This window comes from Argiope bruennichi, chromosome X2, assembly GCF_947563725.1.
Source record: "Argiope bruennichi chromosome X2, qqArgBrue1.1, whole genome shotgun sequence".
NCBI classification, from domain to species: domain Eukaryota; kingdom Metazoa; phylum Arthropoda; class Arachnida; order Araneae; family Araneidae; genus Argiope; species Argiope bruennichi.
Window position 1 is genome coordinate 50,174,090 of NC_079163.1, and position 17,750 is coordinate 50,191,839.

At 28.7% G+C, this 17,750-nt stretch overlaps 1 protein-coding gene across 1 annotated transcript in view; it reads right to left on the reverse strand.

Moving 5' to 3' along the window:
- The window catches only part of LOC129960508 (sodium-dependent dopamine transporter-like), a 172,377-nt gene that overhangs the window by 69,001 nt on the left and 85,626 nt on the right, over positions 1-17,750 (reverse strand). Inside the window, exon 2 of the mRNA XM_056073984.1 lies at positions 17,101-17,353. Coding sequence (XP_055929959.1) covers positions 17,101-17,332 — 232 coding nt within the window. The 5' untranslated portion in view covers positions 17,333-17,353. The remainder of the gene's footprint in view (positions 1-17,100; positions 17,354-17,750) is intronic.

Here is a 17,750-nt window from a genome sequence, read left to right on the forward strand (position 1 = left end):
AAGGGCAGATAAAGGAAAAATAATGAAGAAATTACACAGAAAGTTGTTCTATATTTTCTTAGAATATTGAAATTGAATTCAAACTGCCAGAAATACTTTACAAAAGGCAAATAAGTTGCTGAAATGGCGTTGGTGATCATTCTGAGATGAAAATGAATTATATGAAAATGATATTAAAACAGAGGCTACTATTTTCCATGGGATTATTGCAGAAGTTGTAACAGCAAATTTTTTTTTCTTTGGTTTTGGATTGACACAATGTTGGCACCAAAGTAAAATTATAATTTCAGTTTTATTCATTACAGGAAATTAAAAAAAACTTCAAATTCAAATTCTTATGTAACAGTCTTTTCGACAATTTTCGTAGAAGTACAATTCCAAATAAACTTTATCATTGTTTTTTGCTATACCATATTGCAGTATTAGTATATTGCAGTATTAGATTTGGAGGTATTCAGGTGCTGCCAAAAGAATACACATTTTATTTCTAATATTTCCATCCTTTAGATAGGTTATGATTGAGATATCCACCACTGTCTATTTTAAAGAATTTTGATTATTTTTATCAAAAATTAGATCTTCAGAGCAATTTTTGTTTATGCCTTGAACATTAACGAGCACTGGGAAGCTTCAAATCTGCGTCCTAGCATAAAAACCGTTATGATAGCGTAAATGACAATCTGATAGGAAAGTCCCTTCCCTATATTTTACGAGCGATGATTCAAATAATGAGCGTTTCTTTATGATAGCAGCTTATTTGAAAGAACGAAACTTATTATTTGGTCAGCATTTTATTAGGTAGAGACCATTATTCTAGATATCTAAAAAGAAATAATGTTACATAGTTGTCAAAAAGTAATCCATGAAATTTACGAAAAGTAACTCTCACCAGGAAGAATAACAAGTGAATTTTTTAATGTAATGTATGTAAGAGTTTTGTTCAACAATTTTCTTTTTAAGTAAATCACAAATTCATTTTTGTCTTTGCTTTTTTTTCAGTGTAACAAAATGAAATTCAACCATTTATCTTTATATTCAAATTTTTTTTGAAAAAACGCTAGATTAATATAAATTAAATTTTATTTCATAAATTTAATCCTTTAATCGACGCACAGGTCATAGGTAAATTCAAAGGATATATATTTTAGGAATAATTATTTCAATTTCAAATAGCCATGCATCAACATTATTTATTTCATTTATTCATATAATAATTTAGATGATTTAAAAGAATAATAAGTCCGGTGATGAGTCCTAAAGGTAATCACCGGTCACGGTTCAACCTTTCCCTTGGAAAGTACATCCCATCATTGATGGGTAGGTAACCAACTCCCATCTCTTTCTGTACCCACCAGGCGGCGAGAATCAACTACCATACATGAAGCTTCTAATCCTCATTTTTGAGGTGCCCACAGTGGGAGTCAGAAAAGTAGAAGAAAAACAATTGGCGTCACTTGAAATTCATGGCAGAAGTCATTGAAAAAGACTGAAGAAGAAATGAAATTCCCTTAAAAGTCTTCAAAATTAAATCAAATATTATAAACAGAGCCTTTATCAAAATTCTAAGCCTTTTTTAGAACCATACGGTTGATTATAATTAGCCTCTCAAAAATTAAAGTCCTAAGAAAAATTATTGCATAAAAATTAATCTGAAAAATATTATTGCTTTTCAATGACGAAAAGTTTCCGGAAAGAATCATGTTTAAGCACGGCTAGTTTGTATAAAAATATTTATATTCGAACAAAATTTAATGGGTTAGTGAGTAAATGAAGTTTCATGAAACGGTATTTACAACCGTTGATTTTTAATAGGGTTAGAGATATCAATTTACATCCATGCTCATACAATCATGAGCATACATAGTAATTTTTGGTCTACCCCTAGACATTTAAAGAATTGATTTTGTTGAGAAATGTATGTTCCTTTTTTAAACAATATTCGAATTACAAGAAAAAAAGAAACCCATCGAAATTCAGTCATGTAAAATAACATCTTAACTCACAGATTGCTTTGCAGTCATCCACATTGGATCTGTGAAGATTCTCAAGATAGGAAACAACTCCGTTCCCGAAGCGTGTTGTTTGTTATATCAGAGCAAAAATCTATGGCACAAACATAAGGTTTGTTAAATCAATGGCATAACAACATAAGTTTTCCACCCTAACATATTGCTGATTACACTTGCATTTTATATTATGTAAAATAAGGTTAGCATAGAATCTTTTATTAAAAAATGATCCACTTATGACACAAGAGTTTTAAATCTTGATTTCACGTGCAACACATTTTTGTCATTAAACGAACCGCTGATAGGTTATGCTGAAACCTTTCAATGCGACTATGCTTATGCTGAGTTTTCATTAAAACGCATAACATATGAAAGGTCAATAAGATAATAAATACCGAAAGTTTCGTTTCATGTATAAAGTTGGTCCCACTTGCAAGAAATTTTTCCAGTTAAAACAAAAAATTTGTCATTTAGATCTAGGTATGAATTCAGTACTGTAAACTGCTGATCTAATTTTATGAAAACGTTTCAAGCATGTGAAATCAATTAACCAAACTGCATGGAAAATTTATTTCTTATTGGAGAATTTCAAATTCTCAACAATGCCTATCTGAATCAACGGGAGTGATTCCTTTAAAACTTTTTTGCATAATCTATAATAAAGATAAAGGTAACCCTACCTTTCGAATAAAATTGTGGACTCTGAGCAACACAGCGAATGCCTTGCATTGCATTGGCAAATATTAGCTAAGAAATAATGATCTTTGGAGTGAAAAGTTTTTTATTGAATCTATTGTGTGATTCTTGGGGATTTAATCCTTGGCCTTTAACAACAGGTAACCAAAAATCAAATTTGTGTTTTAGACGCATTGTTTCCAACTGATTAAAACCAAAAAATAGACTCAGAACTACAGTTGTAATTATAAAATCAGATACAAAATTTCATATATTTAAGTCATGGCGTTTTTGGCTATCATGTTTACATGCTTGTGAAAGTACAGACTGACAGAAAGTCAAATTCTTGAGGGTTATGATTCCAAATTTGATGAGTATCTCAATCTGGGTACCAAATTTTATCCATCTAGCTGTCTCCTTTTGTAGTTATCATGTTAATTTATATTCAGATAGACGGAATTCCTTGGAATAAATTTCGTTGAAACTTGATTATCTTTGTTACAGGTAGATAAGCAGGACTGACTGTCAGACACAATGCGAAAATTGTGTTTTTCGAGCTCAGGTAAGTGTAAAACACGAGGATTCGTTAAAATCACGAGTTCAAATTTTTTGATGGTTACGATAAACTAAAAATAATATTTAAATATTTTTTCAATGATAAATGTTTAAAAACGACTTATCTGTGAAATTCTTAAATAAGTTGACAATGCAAGAAAAGAAAAAGTAAGGGATCTGATATAAAAAGTTAAAGGAAATGAACGATAACAAATCAATCATACATCTCAATTAGTTTTTAAAGTTTGTCAGCATATATTTTGAAATATTTTGAAGCATATTCATGTTTCACATATGCAATATTATGATTTGCAGTTTCGATAAATTCTTTTAATTTCGAACTATTTTAAAATCGAGTATCACCAGCTTCAAAGATCCTAATTTTTCTTTATTAACCACCTCATATTATATTTCTTTTAGAAAAAAGTTTATGCTATTAGAAGAAAAAAATAACTCTTTATAAAATTGGCAACACTTTGAGAAATCCTGTTTTGTTGAAGTTAAAACCAATAACAATATGAGAAAAAGAGAGAAAAAAAAAGCATTTTGATGCCATCTGATATGTTAAGTAAAATTAGTAAAAATGGAATATTTTACTGTACAGTTCGTCATTTTCATTTGTCTTTGAGGAAATATTGTCCACCGTTTAGCGCAAACTAATTAAACGGTGGTACTAAAGTTTATCTTGGTTACCCGGTTATCTTTTTCATAATATTTACAAGGAAACATTATTTTAACATTTTAAATATTTGATTAAAAAAATATGTGTTGAAAGATATTTTGTCTCAAAAAGCAGTCCCAATCGAATTTTGTTTCAAAATTTGTTGAAAATACTAAGAAAACTAAAATTAATAATTTTTCACTACGAGTCAAGTTAATTTGCGAGTTAATGATAATTAATAATTCAAATAACTTGCAAACCTGTTACAACTGGCTTACAAAAGAAAAAAACAACGTGTACTTTATTTTAAAACTCTAAATAGAGGTCTGAGAACTAAAAGTTCAACTTATATTAAGTGAATATCTATTATATTTTTTTCCTTGAATGTGAAAAAGGAAACACATTTAAGGGACAGTTTTTTTAAAGCATGAACTACGTTTCTAACTTTAATAGATTACTTAAAATCCATTTATTATTCAATTTCATTAATAAAAACTTCGAAAAAGTCCCCTTTATTCTCTAACTGAACAGCGTTAAATTACAAAGATTTTTTTTATGCGATGCAGCTTTAAAATTATCGCCACCGTAAAAAATAAAATCTGAGATAAATTTAGGAAATATTGTCCAATATTCAATTTATTATTGCCTTATATTATAGTTTTTGCTTCCTTACAAATTTAAAGATTCAAAGAGTAAACCTCTAGGTGTTTTTTGTTGCAAATATAATTTCAAATCACAATTTATTTCTTTTATCTGACTGCCTAAGAAAATAACCTTCTCAAATTTCATTGGAAGCAAAAAGCATTTTTTGTTTTTCTTGAAACCATACATTTTCTTTAGTTTTCAACTAATGCATTAACTGAGAATAATGCTTTGCTTCTATAATAAGTTCTGTTGTAAAATTAGGAAGAAAAAGAAATTGAAATAGTAGCCTAAAAAGAAAAGACCATCCTTTCAAAGAACAAAAGCAAATAATACAGAAAGAATTAACTATGTCTTTGAAATTTGACTCAACTGAAATGAAGTTTATGTGCTTACATGTTTATTTCTTTTACTTTCCCCTGCTTTTCATTATTTATTGCTCCTTGCAGTATTTTATGCATTTTCTGTGTATATTTAATTACCTCTTTGCTATTTTGAATCAAAGCAAGTTAAGGCAGGATGAAATCACTCTTCGGATAATATTTAGAATTTTTAAATTGTGCCAAATAAGAACTATTAATTTTTCTTAGTAAAAGAAACAAAAAAGGAAGCACGAAAAAAATTAACATTATGTCTAGACATATTAAGTAACTCACCATTGAAATATTTTTAAAAAAGCAAGAAAATGAATTCATTAAGAAAAGGAAATTTTATTTTTTATTGATTTTTGTGCCTCTTCTGATAAGTTTTCCATCTTTTTTTTAAAACTGCAAACGCATTTATTTAAATGCTGTAAGTGTCATAAAGACAGAATCGAATCATTTAATGGATGTTTTTTTAATTGAAACAGCCTTTGAAATGGTCTCAAATCGTCTAAATTAAAGAAATTCACAATCCCATAATTTGGCCAGTTTAGTCGTGAAGAGTAGAACCGTTTTAGTTGTTGTTCTTGCTGTTTAAAACGCCTATATATCAAGAATATTTTACTTTGATTCTACAAATACCTAAGGATTCATCGTTTTGTAGCATTAAAGCTGTCATCATGATTCGCTTTCTTTTTCTCACTATTTGGCTCTTTGTTATGATCCGCGCCTCTTTGTGCGGAGGAATGCAGCTATAACCATGGCATGGATTACCGTACAATTTTCACCAAGGGATAATTGTACGTATTTTCATATGATCGTCACTGGATTTAACTAACATGCCGAGAAAACAATAAACTGTTTCTTGGACTTCAAGGGCTCCTGCTCTTTTAAAAAGTCTACACTATACAACATGATCTCTTCGATCATAAATATAGATATATGCAAATTGGGAAGAAAATTATGGAATGAAGTCAAAAACTTTATTCATATGAGTCAAATTTAACATGTATAATGGAATGGTATTTAAAAAAATTGATGCTTTATATGGTTTGGACAAATGTCAATTAAATGTAAGCATCCGTGTGATATTACGCATCTTTTAAATTTTTATTTATTTATTTTGCAGAAAGTGAGATGGACTTATTTCCTTATTTGGAATTTTCTACCACGGAAGTGCAGCTCTAAAAGAATATTCTTACGACTAATCAACAGCTGCAGTTAGTTATCTAGATTATTTAGGCAATAAATGATGAAAATCCGTCTATAGGTATCTTGGCTGAAATCTCAAGCAGGCGTCGCTCAGTATATATCTCGAATGGTTTCCATCAAGGGATTGGAACAAATTCGAAGCTAAATATTGCAGAGTCATTTTAAAGCATTGTAGAAAATGATAAGAAAAATTTACAACTTCTGTCTTCAAAATAAAACTGATGCATAAATTAGTTAAATAGAATCCTAGTAATACTAGAAAAAATTGATAATCATTTTATTCTACTTAAAGGTATTAATGAACAACTTTTTTTGAAACGCTAAATGTTTCTCAACGAGAAATATCGCACATGTTTCCACATATATTGACTTCAGGTCGACATCACATGATCTCTCTAAATGACTGTTATGGATTTTAAAGTAATAAAATCTGGTTACATGAAAAAAGAAATGGGTTAAAATAAAAAAAGCCAGACAAAGTAATAGTTAAAAATATATTCGAAATAAAATGATGAAAAATATTTGACTATGATAAAATGTGATTAATTTTTTTAAAAGTCTAAGTAAAAATCGTCTGTTGAAAGAATCTTAGTTTTGATTAATTATCATTAATAGTTGTTTTTATTTTACTCAGAATCAGCATTCTTGGTTCAATTTATAAAAGAACTGAGAGTTTTGAATGAACTTAGGATAAAACTCATATAGATTGTTAGTTTATCTTTTTTTATTTGTAGGTGGTAAAAAATGTACATTTTGACATTTTGCAAAATGTTTTGTTTTTCTTTTAGGAATTTTTTTTTATAAATTGAAAAATTCAACCCACATTAACAAATTTTCTGTAGTGAAGAATCCAAAACAATTTTTAAATGATGTCGAATTATTCTTAGATAAATTTTATAAACTTTGATGTAACTTCAACAATTATTCACACAATTTTTTGATTCCTTTTAATCCGCTAACACTCAATTTAATTTAACTCATGTACTTCTTTTAACTAGTGTTAAAACCATCAATATTAAAAATCTGCGAAAAAAATTAAATTTAGTTTTTAAACAAATTATAGAAAAATCGTAGAAAATCATTTAAAAATCTGCGAAAAAAATGAATTTATTTATAAGCAAATTATAGAAAAATCGTAGAAAATCATTTAAAAATCTTTTTATGAATATAAATTAAGAGAATTTTAAAATACAACAAAATATAAGAGATACTTTCGAATTCCCTGAATTATCTCGCAAAGGATAAAAAACTTGGGAATAAAATTGACTTGCTAGACAAAAAAAGATGCGTTTGGTTTCGTTATTGAAATAAAATATAAATAACTGTCCTATAAATAGGATGCTGGACATCCACATATTTTGAAAGAGTTCTTTTCTATGTAATTTATTAGTGCGGACACATGCGAATATTTAACGCAATAATACAATGTGAGCTAATCGCCATTTTATTTATTCCATGATAACTATGTACCGAACTACATTTAGTTTGTCCTCCAAAATTATATCAATTACAGTGTTTTGCGTTATAATTACAGTTCTCGAATTAATTTGGAATGATTTGTGAAAACATAAATATCTGACATGTTGATTTTGAATATGGGCCCTTTTCGCATACTCGAATGCGACTGTTCGAGTGTTATGCGTAATATTCGAAGCAAAGTTTTGTATCTGCATGTTTTCTCAAGTAAATGACTTCAAAATACGAAAGAAATTTAGCACCAACTCTGTAAATTATATTTTTAGCTAAACTAAAATATCGTTTGATAATTAAAAGGTCTAAAATTAATAGAATATTCTATAATCGTTGGGATCCATAATTGAACAAAATTGCGAAGCGCTACGAAAAATAAATGAATGCAAAATTTCATCCTTATAAAAATGGAGCATGCAAAATTAAGGAAAAAAAAACTTTAGAAAACTAAAATCCCCAAAAGAGCCTCCAATTTTAGAAACTTCTGTGCTGCTGTTTCTGATTAAAGTAAATTCGCTTAATCTTATAAACGAATTACTCACTTCTATCTAGCCTTATGCTGGAGGGCCGCGGTGGCTTGGTGGTAAAGTCTCGGCTCGTGAGCCATAGGGTTTGAGATTCGAGACCCAATTCCACCAAAGAACCGTCGTGTAAGGGGGACTTTTGCAAGATAAATCCGTTAGTGACAAACGCCCTCCCGTTGGTGCGGAGAGGGGGGGGGGTGCCAGCTCAGGTGTCGTTCTCGTCATCTGACCGCGGTTCAAAATTACGTCAGTCCCAAAATAGTTCTACTGTTGCTTTATAACGGGACGTTAATATAACTTAGCTAAAGTTATGCTGGAACTTTACCTGGATTTCTTCCAAAAGAGACAAAAATGATGATCAGTTTTTACTTTTGGAAATACCCCAGGATGCAGCCTATCACCGATTTTTAGGGCAATGTTGGAGTAAACTTAGGAGGTCCAACTTAACACGCAAACATAGCAGAAAATTCTATGCTTCCCTGTTATTTTAAGTTGATTTTTTTCTTGATCTTCGTGGGATATACTATGTTTAAAGGGATCACATCCCCTATCATAACTTGAGAAGTAATCGTTGCGTAAAAAACTACACATATTTAGTGCACTATCAGAGAGCTACCCCCAAAATACATAAAAAGGTGGTTGGTTCCTGATTAAATAATTGATCACTTTTTCGAAGTTACATAATTTATGAAAGTCTTTGTATATGCTGTATATTAAGCGCACTAGCACTCATTTGGGTTGGAAGCTAATATAACTTTGATTTTGAACTCAGATACTGTTCCCTTCATCTGATCACGATTTAAAATTACGAGATTTAACATCAAATAACTCTAGTATAATTCGAAAATGGAATGCTATCTTTTGAAACTAAATTTACTAAGCTTGTTTGCATTGTTGCATTGGTAGTTATTAAAAAGCGATTATTTTAGATTTTGATCTTTTTTGCAGTTTTTTAGAGAATGATAATTTATTCTTAAAGAGCAATAAGGTAAACACATTTTTAAAACTGAAAAAAATACTGTCCCAAAAGTGAAATATGCTGCATTTTTGTTTTTATATAACAAATATTGTGTTTTTCACCTGCCAGGGAAACTGATTTTGAAAGCCTTCTGACAAGTCTCAAAGAGAGAGAAACTAAAAGCAAACTTTATTGTACCTTATTATTTGTTTTTCCACCTTATTATCTGGAATTCTTATGGCTAGGTTGAGTATTTAGGTTTTTACAAACATACCGAAAAGAAAAAGAAAATTGCGAAAGGAGTTTTATAAAAATGGGTCATCAATATCGTTTATTTTAGTCACAGATTCTCTTTCGGAAGTATGCTCTTCATCACTTTACGAAGAACAAAGAAGTCTTTAAGGGTTGCTATGGCAACAACAGGGAACAGATTGTAGTTTTCAACCAAACCAGCTGGCGGCAACAAAGAAAAGATTGAAGGTACGGTTGCGATTAAAACCTGTATTCTTTGTAAGTGATTAGCACTTTTTTTGTGAAGGGAAAAAGTTTACTATGAACTTTTTCTTGCAACGAACTAGAACAATTGAAATTAGAATACGTAATTTCGGCCGTCATAGGGATTTTACGAGCTGCAGCAGGTCGAGATTGGGTTTAAACTTGCGATGCTTAAAAAAAATTCATTAAATAATTAATGAGTTCTTTTACTGCTTCTAATGTGTCTTTGAACTAGTTTTAGTTAAAAGTGTTCTAGAGTTTTTATTGCTTACTAGGTACTTAGTTATAGATGAGACTCTTATGTAACGAACTCATTATTTTTGAGATAAAGAAAATTTAAAAAAAAGTAAGTTAAAAGCCTTTTCTCTCTTTTATTTGAAAATAAAAGGAAACTGTCGATTAATTTTAACTGTTTGTTTCTGTATTCAGTTTTGAATTAAAATTTAGGGAACTGAATAAAAGATTAAAACTGCTGTTTTAAGTGGAATGTAGATTTATGTTTTTATTTAATATACAAATCCAAAATAATATGAAAAAAAAGTTTAGGAGGCTTGTGTTGATTATCAGCATATTTGGACATGTTACTCCAAAGAAATGGATGAAATGAATGTATTTACAAATGATTCTCTCTTAAACAAAACTAAGATAGTATTTCAGTATTATTACTTTGAGTTCACATATTGAAATTTGAACGCAAGAAATTCTGTCTTAAAAATATTAGTTTGTTTTATTTCGAATTTTAAGAAAAATTCACAAAGAAAAAAAAAATGCATTTATTTTGGTCATTTGTAACAATGAGTTTTTACTCGAGGATCTACCCAAAGCTGATGTATTATTCTACTTCTTAAGAATCTTTCTTTATTGCTAAAATATGATTTTCATGCATTGTTGGTGAATTTGAGTAATTCATTCTTTTTAGGTATTTTCGTTAAAAAATATCATATTTAAGTCTCTGGAAAGACAAAGAAAAGCATTCCCTGAATGAAATTAAATTTCTTTAATGATAATTCCTCAGATTTCCAAGATCTGAGCAGTTGCCGAGTATGATATGGTTCAATGTAATTTTTTACCGTTATTCAGTATCCAAAAGAATGAATGATTTTGAGGAAAAGGAGAAAAAAATATTTTGCACATCATTTTTGCATATTTCAAGAATTACTTATACTCATGAATTTTGGATATCTTCAGTTATGGAGAAATAATATGATAAATCGAGAACTCAATATGTGTAAAAAAAAACACTTAAAACTACATATAAAGATAAAAATCAATATTTCTAGGACATCTCACGTGAAAATGTTTTAAAAGACAACAACACTTGTTTCATGAGCTTTGCTCGTCACACATCTCGAAAAAAGTATAAGTGCAGGAATAATTTTCAATTATATATTTTTCTTGTGTAATTCACACTTAAAAGTTTTTATTTTAGCATTCCCTATTTAAAACCTATACAAATGTGTTTTCAACAAATTCTCTTAATTATCTGTTGTCTATTTTCACTATTTATATATTATTATTGGTAAAATGTTCATTGGGAGAACGAAGCAGATACCTTGACAAATTTACATTGTTTATAAGAATATTCTGATCATTCATATACATAATACTGCTAACGTTTTAGCTTTTTAAAAATTGATGTTGAATTAATTAATAATTGGTTAATGAAATGGCTTGTTCATTTAAATATAAAAATTCTAATAAAGAAAGTTCAGTTAAAAAGTTAAAGTTTAAAATTTGTCTAATTAAAAATTTAATCTAAGATTAATTTTAGAATTATTTTTCCTTTTCTTTACGCTCTTATATTTATTCAAATCATTGTAGCTGAAAAATGAAAAGTTGCATGGCGCGATTACTTGAATGATTTTTAATAACGCCATTAAAAATAGAATGCTAGAGTTTGATAAGTTGTAAACTGATTATATCTTATAATGGCTGAATTTATTCTATTCATTGAAAAGTGTGAAATGGGTCTTACCAAAATTCATACTGAAAGAAATGCGAATAATTCTTAAAAAAACTTTTTATTCTGTTGAGTCACTGCTTCAGAATGCTTGGTTAACTGATTTTGATTAAAGGTGTTAAATTTTTAATGTAAATATTTTATTTTCTGATTTCATGGAAATTTAAGGTATTGAATTTGCATGGAAATTATTTTTTCCATGCAAATCCCCCCCCCCCAAAAATGGCCAAAAACCAATAAATGGTGCATTGAAGCCTAATTTTTTGGACAAGGAATGAAAATTCATGATCATATAAATCACGTAATACAGCGATATGACCATTCTTTTATAATCATGTCCTGAATTCTTTTAGCTTTTATTATATTCTCCATAAATTAAAACCATCCGCATTTGAATGATAAAAAAAGTTTAGTTTGAAATGCTTTTGTTAAGTGTATGCTACCTAAAAACAAAATAATTTTTTTATAAAACAAATTATACATTTATAATTTTAAGATTCCTGCAGTACTAACTTGCAACTATACACTCATATTTGTATTTTAATCTCCATTAAGTTTTGTGATATCAAACGATATTATATGTTTAATTTTTACTAAATATTATTTTAAAAAACCGACCAAACATAGTGTTTATTGGGTCACTTTTTTAGTGGATAGCGTTTTCTTATTTTTTCAGAATTTTCAGAAATTGTTATTTTTTCAAATGAAATTCAATTTAAATTCGTGACATTTGTACGCAAACATTACAAATGCGGTCATGGCCTTATTTTTCAAATAGTCATTTATTCAAATTTTATACTAAAATATTAAATTATGCGATGTAATGCTTCTTATAAATTAATCAAGGCTGAAGATAAGAGGACAGTAATTAAGTGTTGGACATGGGGAATGTGGAGTTTTATTTCCGAACTGGAAAACTGTTCGCGAAATGTTAAATAATTAATTTTGAACGACTAAACCTCAAAGGAAACTCAGAGATAACGTTTCTCCATGACTAGCACTGAAACGTACAGGAAACTGCATATTTCCAAAAAAGAAATATGCTGCTTTCTGTACGTTTCCGTGCAAGTGACGGCGAAAAGTTTTTGTCTGATTGATTTTTACAACATCAAAAATAAAGTTTAGATTCCTTCGAACTCCTTCAAAGATGTGAATTCCAATTAAATAAAGTTTTTCATGAGTTATAAAATTTTTCATTCATAATTATAAATATTAAACAATTGAATGATACTTGACGAGCAGTTGTATTCCAAACCATTAATCAGAAAGACTTGTACCAAATGGCAAAAAACAGTTTCACCTAGAGTAATAGTTTCTTTTTCATGTAATCGCAAATGAAAATTTTTTCTTGTAAATTCATTTGAAATAAATTTTTTTGGTGACATGCTAACAGATTCTTACATAGAAAAACAAGAAACTTCAATTTTTTGAGATTAATTTTGACGATGATACTTGAAGTGCAGTTGTATTCCAAACTATCAAGAAGAGAAAATTGCACCAAATGGCAAGAATTAATTTCACCTAGAGCAATTTTTCTTTTTTCAAGTTATCTCAAATAAAGAAATTTTCTTTTAAATTCATTAAAAAATATTTTTTTTGGTGACATACTACCGGATTCTTACGTAGAAAAAAAAAAGAAGCTTATATTTTTTGAGATTAATTTTGACGACATCTCTATGTGAAACGGCTTGAAAGTAATGCGAGTCCTGAAATATTTCACCTAAATAGCTTTATTCTTCCTTGTTTAAGGATTGTAGTAATAATGTGGGAACCCAAAGATTCAAAGAAAATATATGAATCTTCAGTTTTTTTTCTTTCTATTTGAATGATCATGAAGCCGATATTCGCTTGAGATATTTTCGCTTCAAATATCTTCTATGCGATCATGATATATTTTTTGATGCCCTGAGACTCACGAGTTTATTCCATTGCACTTAGAAAAGCAAACTCAAGATATAACAATAAAAATGGAAGAAATATAAGAGTTGTTGATAAAAGGAAAAAAGAATTGTTGATTTCGATTACTAGATTTTATTTGAAAAATGTTTCTTTTCCAGTCTTTTATTTTCTTAACTCTGAAAGGACATTTCAGTGAAAGGGCATTTCCTAAACTTTGTTCACAATAAATACTTTTAGTAGGTAAGCTTCAATTTGAAAAAAAAAACCGATGCTTGTTATTTTTAACTTTATTAAATACTTTTGTGTCATAAATGTGAAAGAATGTATTTTTCTGGCATAACAAATTTTTTAATATAAGAAATTTTTTGAATTATATTTCGCGAAAAAAATCTTTTGAAGCAGTATTGAATAAGTGAGCAGGTTTATTTAAAAAGAATTGTCATGCATGCTTAGATTTTAATTATTTTAACTTAATTATTAATTTTTTACTCATTGACTTGAGATAGATTTATCTCATAGTCTAGTATCATCCAAATCATTTCTTCATAAATTCATTAAAGATGTAGAGATCAAAATCTTGTAAAGATTAAGTAGTTATATTTCAAATCTAAAAGTTGAATAAATAAACTTTTCTTTTTTTTGCATGATTTCTAGTCATACAGTGTTTAGAATATTCCATCTAAAATATGCTTGTGTACCTAGTATGAGTAGAATCATTAAATTCTTATTATCCATATTTATACATGCGATTTTACAGATACATTTGAAGTTGTTCCAGCAGGTTAATTTTAATCTAGAACATCCAGAAATCTTCAATTCTTATGTTTAGTATGAGATAAATAGATGTATTTTTAATTACTCAAGCAAATAAAATAAACATTTTAATAATAGAAAACTTAGCTTTCTAATCTTTTGAATAAAGTTGCTTCATATTAATTGTTGTAAAATAATGACAGCATAATTGATTCGCTGAATGAAGGTAACAGCAGTTACCAAAGATAAAAAAAATATCTTTTTTAACATTTCAACATAAACTTTTCTGTGAAAATAATGTATTTAAATATATCTCTTTTTTAACAATTCAACATAAACTCTTCCGTAAAAACAATGTATTTACTTTTTAATATTTTAACCATTTACTTTAATAGATAAATTAGTCTACATTAAGATATCAAATTCTTTGCCCATAAGGAATATCTTTCCAGCCTCAAAAACATAAAAGTTTGTAGAAAATAATTTCCAATCATAAATTTCTCAGTTCAAAAATCGTAATCATACATAGCTATTAAATAAGGACCTGAAATTCACCAATGGCTGCTTCCTAATTTTGTTACATCGGTGCATTAATTAGCCCAGAAACAGCAGCAAGATTTGAGGATTTTGAATTCTTGGAAGAAAGTATTTTTTCTTCAATTTTCCCCAAACATATAGCACCATTGTCTAAACATATGCAAATGGAATTAATCCAGATCTAATGCTATTTATTTTCGAAGACAAGATTCGGTGAAGTTGGAATGCTTGAATTTTAAAAATATTTGCCAGACAGGTCTGAAAACGTCCGAAAATTATGTAAAATTATGCCTATATTTGGGAGCATTTATCAATGAGAATATCTGTTTTCGCTTATGAAAGGGAATAAGTTTCCAGTTAGATCTAAATTTTATTATGGATCATTTTTAAAAGCAATTACTGTGGACAAGATATCCTTGGAAAAGGAAAGATGGATGCAGAGATGAGATATACATTGGCAGGAAGGAGATATTAATTTATTGCTATTATTGCTCTTTTTTATAGTTTGCTTTCGAAATAAATTTGCGTTTCTGTAAAAATTGATGCTATTTTTTGTGGCACCATATAAATTTAGACCTTATTTATTCAAACAGTGATAATATTTTAGTTTGACATCCTTGGTCCATATTATTATGAACTATTTGAAAGAACATACTGAAAAATTTATTCTTCTCATGTGATAAATTTATGCAGATAACCAGTTAGATTCGATGAAGAAATTTATGCGATAATAATAATTGAAAAAAAAAAGAGTCACGTTAAATCAGCTTTTCCAAACCAGATATCATATAACCAGGAAAGAAAGTATGAAGCCAAGACTCATTGTAATGCCCATCTAAATATTATAATGTCAAGGACAGTCACTTTTCAAGGGTAAAATACGAGTTTGAGTAGATGCCACTTCATGATTGCACTTGAGCATTATTAACTATTTTATGTAAAATAATAAAAATTTTTTATTTAAGGAAACTGCTTAAAGGACGTTCGATGAATTTTTAATTAGGCAAAGAAACAATAACAGAAGCAATTTCTGATCTTGAATCAAGAACTTTTGATATATTGAGTAAATTTTTGATATGAATAGTGAGCACATCATCATGAATATACCAAAAGAACTATTTTATTTAATTTCATTTCATAAATTTTGCTTTTAAATTGTTGACTGTCATAAGCTCATATTTTCTTATCAGGCATTCTCTCAAAAAATTATACAATGCGATACAAGGCATTTTTCTATGCTTCAGTCGATTGACTGTAATAACGTCTTATTTTGTAACATACGATGCTTATTCTTGAACAAATCTCCTGACTTTGAATCGTGATCCGATGATGGGAATATACCTTCCACAAACTTCGTTTTTATTCCGATTTCTTTTCTCTTCGACAAACGAAGGTAAAATTATGGTGAATAGTAAGATTTATTTATATTAGAAACATACATTACATACTTATACATTTGCTGAAATGCCTTTATGTTTTTGAACTGTACAAGCTAATAAAGAAGGATCTGCTGCTTTTAAGCTGTAGTTAAATACATGAATTTACAGCCCACAAGCAAGTTGAAGATGTGAACAAACAAGTCATTCTCAAAATCTTTACATTTTGTCTACTGGACAAAAAAAGCATTTCATCATCCTTATTTTTCATGCTACTAGCTCTATGCCTTATCTTAAATGAAACTGATATTTGAACTCAGAACTTTCCAACCATAAAAATGAAATACGACATTCAAGATATCACGAGACATTTACCCATTCACATTTTAATCAATATATATAATTTAAGACAGCCTTTCATCACAAATTGGCATTGCAATGTGAAGTATAATTAGCAGCTGATTTCGGGTATAGTGTCGAGGCCTGTGATTAATATTAACCAACATAATAAAATGGACACTAAAAATGATAAAATTATTTTATAATCTTTAAAAAAGTTACTATATTAATGAGGGTATAATTGCATGATTAAAAAAAAAACAGTAAATTATGTTGCGATCTGGTAAATTTGCGTCATTTAGAAATTAACAAAGGGAAATTTTGGAGCAAACTTAAAAATTAAGCAATGATTCAAGTTATAATAACCAGGCTTCAGTCAGTACCTTAATTTCGACATTTTAGCGCCATATTAACGTGATTATTCTGATCAAAGACGGATAGTTTAATGTACAAAAAGCCAGTCTTTCTTTCATAATCCGAAAGAGAAATTATCTACTCCCGAAGTCAAGCCAAAATCACAAAGACTCCATGAATTCCAAAAATAATCTAAAGACCTAGCTGTTTCGATACCAGTTTAAAATATAGCCTTGAGTTTCATACCCAATTTTCGGAGACTTTAAAAAAATTGATAACTTACCCACTGATTTAGGAGTTAAAAAAATTGATAACTTACCCACTGATTTAGGAGTGCTTGTATAGGAACTGTATCCATCGTCACAGGTTCCGCCAGTCCACAAAGCTTTCTTCTTGTCCTTTTCGCTTGCGGATGGACTTTCATTTTTAGCCAATGTGGACACAACATTGGATATAGCATTGTCAATTTTTTCTATAGCTGCTGCTGAAACTTTGCGAGATGGTTCATCGGCCTTTGATGGCTGGTCGTCCGGAGGTGATTTTCCAGACATTTTTAAGGTGTCAAAATTTGTCTAAAAAGAAAAGGAAAACAAAACAACCACATTTTAGAGATTAAAATAAAGTACAGCATTATAACCACAAGTTTTAAATCATTTTATAAATTAAATTTACCAAGTTTATATATAAAGAGGAATTATTTAATATTTTATCATTACAGATTAAGAATTATGACGATAAAAATTAGCTAATACGTAATTGACTTCCGAAATGTTTTATTCATTAGCAAAATATTATTTTTAAAATCACGAGTTTTAAATAAACGTACATATATAGATGTAAAAAACTTAGCTAATCATAGAAACGATGGCATTGTGAAAATAATCAATCTTGTCATAGTCGATATTCTTATAAAAAAATTGCCTGAAAGCTTTTCATAAAAAAAGTAAATACTAAATATATAGAAACATT